Here is an 8,152-nt window from a genome sequence, read left to right as displayed (position 1 = left end):
TCAACACTACCACGCATTGCTAGACCGTTTCCCTTTAACGAGTTTGTGTTTAGAGCAGTGCCCGCCAAACACTTTCCTGGGAAACGAACTATATTCGGCCTTTCATATGTACACAATCGGCTTCTTACACGTACACAATCCGAACGTCAACAGAAAGAGTAGAAGAGCAACAAATTTTATTTAGTTGGATGCAAACAATAGGCGAAGCTGGTTGATGACGCATTATTGTTGAATAAAGTAGGTACACTGAGCAAAATTAATGAATATTCATTCCAAAATTTTATAACACAATTTTTTGTACATACAGCCCTAGAAATAGGTATGTATATGGTACCAAGTCGTGCTTTTTCTTCATATTAAAAGAACTTTTTCCTTTCTTAGGGCCGTTAATTTTCATTATATGTTTCTATGTTGTTTAGATCTAAAAAAATAGCGCACAATGAAAAAAACGGCAAAAAACATACCAAAGTTTTTATAATAAGTAATGCAACACAGAAATTTTTTTTCCGTGCATTACCACCAACACATTCTCATTTTTTGTTTTATAACTAATACATGCTCATTTTAAGACTTTTCTCTTTTTGTCGGGCACTGGTTTAGAGAGCATCAACAAACCACATACATATTTCTCAATATTCTCTTCTCTTTTTACCTCGCTTTTATTAGCTCGGGATGTAACTATGTAATATTGATGCGCCTAAAAGATGCAGCGATTTCCTTCCTCAAGTTATATACCTGATGACAGTACGAATGGGAATTGCTTTAAACTTCCATTCTTAAAGTAACCTGAACACAGTACGAATGGAAATTGTAATAGCGAGGTTTAGTTTTTTAAATTGTAATTTTTTATACTCATCTAGCATAGCGCAAAGTAAAAAAATAGCCTTTGCCAGCTTCAGGCATGCGCAAAGCGAAATTTATGTACAAGCAGCGCTGCACGCAAAGCGAAATTTATGTATATACAAGCAGCGCTGCGTTCAAAACAAACAAACACTGTACATCAGTCATGCCCAACGTCGGCAGAACTCCATAAGCAAGTGCCCTGCGCTGGCAGAATTCCATATGCAAGTGCCCCGCGCTGGGCATGACTGCTGTACATCGTGTATTTCGCTTGGCAATTTTGTTTTTTTTTTTACTTCAAAATGCTGCTTGCTGCGGTATCGGCACATGCTCACCACAGTATGCTCACTGTAAGCTTCTTGGTGTGGCATACATACATACATTGATCTTCTTCTTTTCCTTTATTTCATAAAGATGAAGTTCGTGAAAAAAAGTTGCCGCTACGCAGCAGAAACCTTATTTTAAATCGCTGTAGTAGCATACAGAATAAATAACCAAGAATACAAGATTGCACCAATCGAGGTAAGAGCAACTGGCCGTGACGTCAACAAATACCGGAATGAGAGAGCAACACGAACTCAACAAGAAAAAGCATCGAACAAAAGGCAGTATTGCCAAGTTTTGAATTTGAAAAAGCACCATATTTTTATTGGTGTATTTTATGGACTTTATATGCATACATAATTTTATTGTAAGGATGCCGATTCAAATTAATAAAAATCCATGTTTCTCGCACGACGGTCGATTTCTTCTGGCATGAATGAAGATGCTGCCATATATTTTGTTGTCGCTTATGATTGTCACTGTGCCATGATTTTTTTAAATTTTCGTAAAGTTGCTTACCACACTTAGGTAAGGTTAGGTTACGGGGGCAGAGCCGCTGAGGGGATTCACTTAGACATTTGGTTTTCCATTGTGATACCACATTACATAAGGGAGAAATTCGTTTGAACGGTAACTGCGTAAAAATTACAAGAAGCGCTGGGTGCTCATAATAAAGTTCTTCAAACAGCTGACGTCCACTCCGGAGAGCCCCTCGGGAGAGTCGATGAAATGCGCACCGAGATGCTTGAACCGCAATCTAGCGAATGCCGGGCAGTTGAGTAGGAAGTGCTGAGATGATTCCACCTCGTCTTGCAGGCAACGGCGGCAGTAGGGATCCGTGAGGATATTGAGTCGCACCGCGTGGGTTCCCATTGGACAGTGTCCGGTCAGTACACCTGTGAAAATCGAGAGCTGACGCTTAGCCAGCTGCAGTAGCTCCCTTGACCGCCCGCGGTCTACAACCGGCCAGAAGGACCTTGCAACTTTGCAAGTCGGGGTTTTTCCCCAGCGCTCGCTGAGCCGACCCTAAGCCCATCTGTCCAAAAGCAGGCCGCAGGTTGCCAACGGAACTCCAATGACCTCCCTGTCCGAGGTGATGGCCTCAAGGGTGCCCTGCCTGGCCAGTTCATCAGCCCTGCAATTTCCCGCGATATCACTGTGCCCCGGGACCCAGATCAGCCTGATCTGGAAGTATTCCGAGGCAGTTGAGAGAGAGGCCAGGCATTCCTCAACCAGTTTTGAACACACCATTAGCGATACCAGCACCGTGATTGCCGCTTTTATTATTAGCTATTTCGTTGCTCAGCCAAATCAATAAAAACACATTTGCTTTAGTTGGAAAAGCCACAGCTGAAAAACCAACCTTTATTATTATTAATATCACAAACATCACCAGGCACGCTTAGCGTTCACTCGCACAACTAAACACACTCTCCTTCCCAAGCAGGGTTGCAACTTACCCCCATTGAGTTCATTCACACTTCGTATGAATTCCAATTCATACGGAACACTGCCCCGTTGAGCTTGCTCAATTGGTCTAGCTCACACATGTTTATGCACTTGGCTCAACTGGTAAGACGCAGATCTTCTGAACAGGTCTAACTAGCTCGCTCGTCGCGGTTCGTACCACTACGTTACGCACCAATCCATCTTTGCTCGTTATCAGCTCACAAACTCTTCCAAGAGCCCATGCAGATGGTGGAAAGTTTTCGCTTTTAATTATGACCAGCTGACCAATCTTCAGGCTCTCTCGCTCTTTCCGCCATTTCTTCCTTTCAAATAAAGTGGTCAGGTATTCATTTCGCCAGCGCTTCCATAGATGATCTAGCATGCTCTGCCTCTCTTGCCACAACCTCTGCCCCTTGCTTCCTGGCTGCGGAGCAATTTGGAATGGAGGAGGGAGAAGCAATGGTTCCCCTACCAAGAAATGCCCCGGTGTCAATGCCTGCATATCCAGAGGACCATCTGTTAAAGGATGCAGTGGACGAGAATTTAGAATTGCCTCTATTTGTGTCAGCATGGTTCGAAATTGCTCATGCTCCAAGCACTTCTGGCCTACTACACGGGTCAGATGGTGCTTCATAGACTTCACGGCAGCCTCATAAATACCACCTTGGTGTGGTGCTGCTGGGGTCATAAAATGCCACTCAGTCCCTTTTAACATCAGCTCATTAAACACATCGCTTGCTCTCCAGCAATCATATGCTCTCCTCATCTCCTTTGATGCGCCTACGAAGGATGTTCCATTATCACTATACATCCGTTCGCATCGACCACGTCTAGCAATGAATCTCTCATAGCAAGCTATAAATGCTCTAGCACTCAGATCAGTGATCATATCAATATGCACAGCTCTTGTTTTTAAGCACACGAATATAGCAACCCAGCTCTTCTTCTTCAAAACACAATGCTCATTTCTGTCCAACTGTCTAATCTCGAAGGGTCCTGCATAGTCTACCCCTGTGTGCAGAAATGGTTTCCCGACTTGTGCGCGATCTGTTGGTAAATCTGACATCAACTGTTCACTTAGCTTTTTAGCGTATCTAGCACATGTAACACATTTATGCGTGAACCTGCGAAGCTCATTCCGCAATCTCGGTATCCAAAAGCGCTGTCTGATATACTGCATCATAACTTGAATACCTCCATGCTTTGTAGCCTGATGTGCTTTGCTCAAGATTAATTTGCTCAAACTGGTGTTAGGTTGAATGATAACCGGATGCTTCATTTCGTAATCGCACTCTGCCCTTCCGATTCTACCTCCCACACGCAAAAGTCCCTTCCCGTCCAGCATTGGCTTTAGCGATTCAAGCTTGCTTCCTTCAGGTAAGGATGTTTTCTTCCGCAATGCACGTATTTCATTGGAGTACGCCAGATCTTGTGCTTCTTTCAGAATTAGCTCCAATGCCCTAGCTCTTTCCTCTGCACTAGGCACGGGAATATTAAAGCTTTTACGGTCTGATTTCCGAAGCCGCTGACTCCCCTTAGCTCTCAACAAACGGATAAATCTTAGCACTTGTGCCATGATTCCGATCAATCTATCCAATGAACGAGCGCACTGCACCAGCGGAATTTCTAGCACTCTTTTTGATGCTCCATGTTGCTACTGTCATAGCCACAGCATGTACTTTCAGCTCCGCCCTTGCACCCTCAGGTACCTCCTTACGCAGAAATCTATCTTCTGGCCACTCTGCTCCCGATCTCCTAAGCCAGCTAGGCCCATGCAACCATAAATCATTACCCACTATCCCACTAGCGCTTACACCTCTTGTCAGAAGGTCAGCTGGATTGTTATTCGTCCCGACGTGGCGCCATTTGTTTATGTCGGTATTAGCTTGTACCGATGCCACCTGATTTGCTACATAAACCTTAAGTTGGCATGGCAACTTGCGCAACCAATGCAAAACTATCGTTGAATCTGTCCACATCACATAATCAACTGTCTGCCATTCCATGCTCCGCACCACACTTGAATATAGCCTAGCCAAAAGCTCAGCAGCAGCAAGCTCAATCTTAGGAATGGTAATCGTCCTCAGTGGGGCGACTCTAGCCTTTGAAATCAGTAGCTCGGATGTAATCGTGCCCAATTTGCTCTCTACTCGCACATAAATAACCGCCCCGAAGCCCTTTTCGGATGCATCCGCAAAGCCATGCAGCTGAATATTTGTATTGCTTGCCACCACAATGAATCGAGGTAGCCTAAAAGTTTCTAGCGCAGTAATGTCTTGCCAAAATCCTAGCCATCTATCTCTAAAATCTTGAGGAACTTCTTCATCCCAGCCTACACTCAAACGCTATAAATCTTGCACTATAATCTTCCCAATGAATGTAACGGGTGTGATATAACCATTAGGGTCATACAATTGCGCAACACAGCTTAGGATGATTCGCTTAGTAATAACCGCAGGCACTACTGGCACCTTCACGACAAACGTGAATTCATCCTCGTCAGTCATCCATTGTAAACCAAGCACAGATGCATTATCATCTTCTGTTAGCAATAATGCACTCGGTTCCCCTGACTGGAGAACACTTGCAAGCGCCTTACTGTTTGACTTCCACTTGCACAATTTCATACCCGCACCGCCTAGCGCAAACTTCATCTCTTTAGCCAATTTTATTGCTTTATCTTCATTACTGGCGCCTGTGATACCGTCATCCATGTAGAAATCATCTATTATGGCTCTAGCTGCTGATGGAAAATATTCCATTTGCTCTCTAGCTGCCTGTATTAAACATCGTACGGCTAAATATGCTGATGCCGTCATACCATATGTGACTACTGTTAAGCAGTATTCTCTTAATCTATCCCTCGGACTCTCGCGCCAAAATATCCGTTGGAGATCGTACTGGCTCTCAATGATGCGCACCTGCCTAAACATCATCTTTACATCACAGCTGATGCAAATTCTGCGACGCCTAAACCTCATTATAATTTCGGCGAGATCACGCTGTAATTTCTCTCCGAGCATTTGAATTTCCTTCAAAGAAACCCCTGATTCCGTCTTGCAACTAGCGTTAAAAACAACGCGGAACTTTTTATGCACACAATGATGCGGAATATAATATACTAGCTCACCGCGCAAAGGATCATGGTTAGCTTCCTTCATGTGACCGAGTTGCTCATACTCACGCATGAAATCAATGTATTTACGACCGACTTCAGGATCTCTAGCTAATCTCTTCTCCAAATAAAAAAAATTGCTTCAATGCACTCTCACGCGAACTGCCCAATCTACTAGCACTACGTATCGGTATTGTCACGACAAAGCGCCCTGACTTATCCCGAAAGTAAGTTTCCATAAACATTTTCTCTACCATTTCTTGCTCTACCATTCGAACAGGAAGATCAGGAATGTGGTCCATTTCCCACAAACGCTGCACTATCTTCCCTAGCTCGTCCATACTCTCGCAGCTTATGGCAGAAACAGCTGACCCGATGGCATAGTCTACCTGGTCAAAGTATGGGCCAAGTACTACAATACCAAGTGTGGTTTCTATCATTGTAGTATTATCTAAGGTTCTAGCCACTTGCCCGATTAGGCACCTTGCGAATACCTGCACGCCTAGGACCAACTGCACATTGTTAGGCTCCCAATAATTAGGATTCGCAAAAGGCACCTTTGTTGGATTCGCCATTCTACACAAACTCATCGAGTCAGGCGGCACTACTAGCTTCAGCTGGCTTTGCCCTGGCAGTACCCGAAATTCTGCCTCAATGTATTCATCAGACTCATACCATGGTCTAACCCTAGCATTTATTTTTTTCCTAACTAGGAACGGCTGACCATCTATACCAACCATATATCTGGTCACACTGGCCACTGATAATTGATAAGCTCTGATAATCTTATCCAAAATAAGATTTGGTTGTGCACCGGTATCCAGCAAAGCACAAAAAGGTCCAATATTAACATTATCTATCTCTAACCGAACCAAGGCGGTAGGCAACAATACTACACTTTGCCTTATGCTAGGTAAAGGTTTAAATGCCAGTACCTGGGTACCGACTCCCTGCCCGATTCATAACTGCCACTGACCTGCTGGTCCCCGCCCTGGTAACTAAAAACATGCTTATAAGGTGTACAAACATCTGGCCGTTTATTAACCTGCTCTGATATATCAAGTTCTATTACCTCAGTCGATGTATCTAGCTCCTTCCTGCTCCTTTTTGATTGTCAAATTGTTGTGTTGACATCTGCGCTCCTACGTTTTTGCTCTCGTTTGGATGAACCACTAGCCCTTACTTGCTCAACTGGGTCTTGCACTATCAGCAAGTGCTTGTTCACCTCCCTAGTTGGGCACAGAACACTATTATGAAATATCTTGCCTGGACATCTACTGCACGGCCCAGAATAGCAGTCTTTTACTGTATGTCCTTGCTTGAAGCAGTTTGGACATAAATTGTGCTTCTCTACATATGTCTTACGTGCCCGTAGATTCAGGAAGTCTGGGCACTTATACAACCCATGATCACCTCGACATAAGTGGCATGGAGAAGTCTTCTTTGCTCCTCCGTCGCTCTTCTGCACACTAGCTCTGACCTTACTTGCTCTCTGATTTGCATCTTGCTGACGCCTCTTTATCTGTTCAGCCCGAACAGCCGATGATGCCACACTGCTCTCTCGCGCACGACGGTTCTCTACTTGATGCGAAGATGCAGCGGCCTGTTTGTCGAGAAACGCTAGCATCTCAACTGCTGTTGGGGTTTCAGACTGCCGCTGAAGTCTTTCGTGCAAATTATGCACTACGAGCATGTCCCAATGCTCTATGGGCAAGCCTTGCGCGCGCAACTGACGCAATGTCTCGTGCGTCACGTTTGACATGCGTTGAAGTGCATCCGAAGATGCACGCTCCAAAAACAGCAACCTATAAAACTGGCGCAAATACTCACGACATGTGTGATACTTCTTGTCATAGAGCTGAATTAAGCGTTCCCATGCTTCATTATAGTTTTCGTCGGTCAGCTGCCACTCACCCAAAGTACGTGCAGCCTTGCCCACCAACGACTTTTGCAAATATGCAAACTTAAATGCTGGCGCAACCTGCTCATTATCATGCACAGCGGCTTTGAAGCGATCATGGAAGCCCTTCCACTTGGTCAGCGAACCATCGAATTCGCCCCAGTTATTCTTTAAGTCCATTTGCCGCTGTGGATACTGTAGCTCCACCTGCATATTTTCTGGCGCACTTACTGGTGCCGGGGATGGTGCCAGTAAATCTATTTTGCACTGCAGTGCCGCACGTGCCTCGAAATATCCATTCTCGGCCTTTTCTAGCTCTTGCTCTTAGACATTGATATCGCTGCTCTCGGCAACACTGCTCACCACGCCCTTCCAAGGCCTCCAACCTAGCACTAGCACCCTGATGAGTTATAGAGGCAAATGCCTCATCCTGGACATATGCCGCTGCCCTTTTAATTGCTCGCACGCACGCAACAAGTAGCTCCACTTTTACCATTGTCAGTTTTTTATATTTTATAATCAAG

At 44.7% G+C, this 8,152-nt stretch overlaps 2 protein-coding genes across 2 annotated transcripts; both read right to left on the bottom strand.

Annotated features, from left to right (window-relative positions):
* Positions 1–4,958: 4,958 nt before the first annotated feature.
* On the bottom strand, positions 4,959–5,801 carry LOC108363563 (uncharacterized). Its single transcript, XM_017616954.1, has one exon. It carries the CDS (start codon positions 5,799–5,801, stop codon positions 4,959–4,961), a length of 843 nt encoding a protein of 280 aa, XP_017472443.1.
* A 1,041-nt stretch (positions 5,802–6,842) lies between these two features.
* Positions 6,843–7,841, bottom strand: LOC108363561 (uncharacterized). Its single transcript, XM_017616953.1, has one exon. It carries the CDS (start codon positions 7,839–7,841, stop codon positions 6,843–6,845), a length of 999 nt encoding a protein of 332 aa, XP_017472442.1.
* Between the last annotated feature and the right edge of the window lie 311 nt (positions 7,842–8,152).

The sequence above is a fragment of the Rhagoletis zephyria genome, unplaced genomic scaffold (assembly GCF_001687245.7).
Source record: "Rhagoletis zephyria isolate East Lansing unplaced genomic scaffold, Rhagoletis_zephyria_1.1 Rzeph_scaffold_01305, whole genome shotgun sequence".
NCBI lineage: Eukaryota > Metazoa > Arthropoda > Insecta > Diptera > Tephritidae > Rhagoletis > Rhagoletis zephyria.
Note: the sequence above shows the minus strand (reverse complement) of the source record. Positions and strands in the feature narration are given on the sequence as shown.

What these genes read in the sequence shown, in the direction of transcription:
- LOC108363563 (XM_017616954.1), bottom strand. Translation starts at nt 5,801, where the DNA reads ATGCGTGAGTATGAGCAACTCGGTCACATGAAGGAAGCTAACCATGAT.
- LOC108363561 (XM_017616953.1), bottom strand. Translation starts at nt 7,841, where the DNA reads ATGCAGGTGGAGCTACAGTATCCACAGCGGCAAATGGACTTAAAGAAT.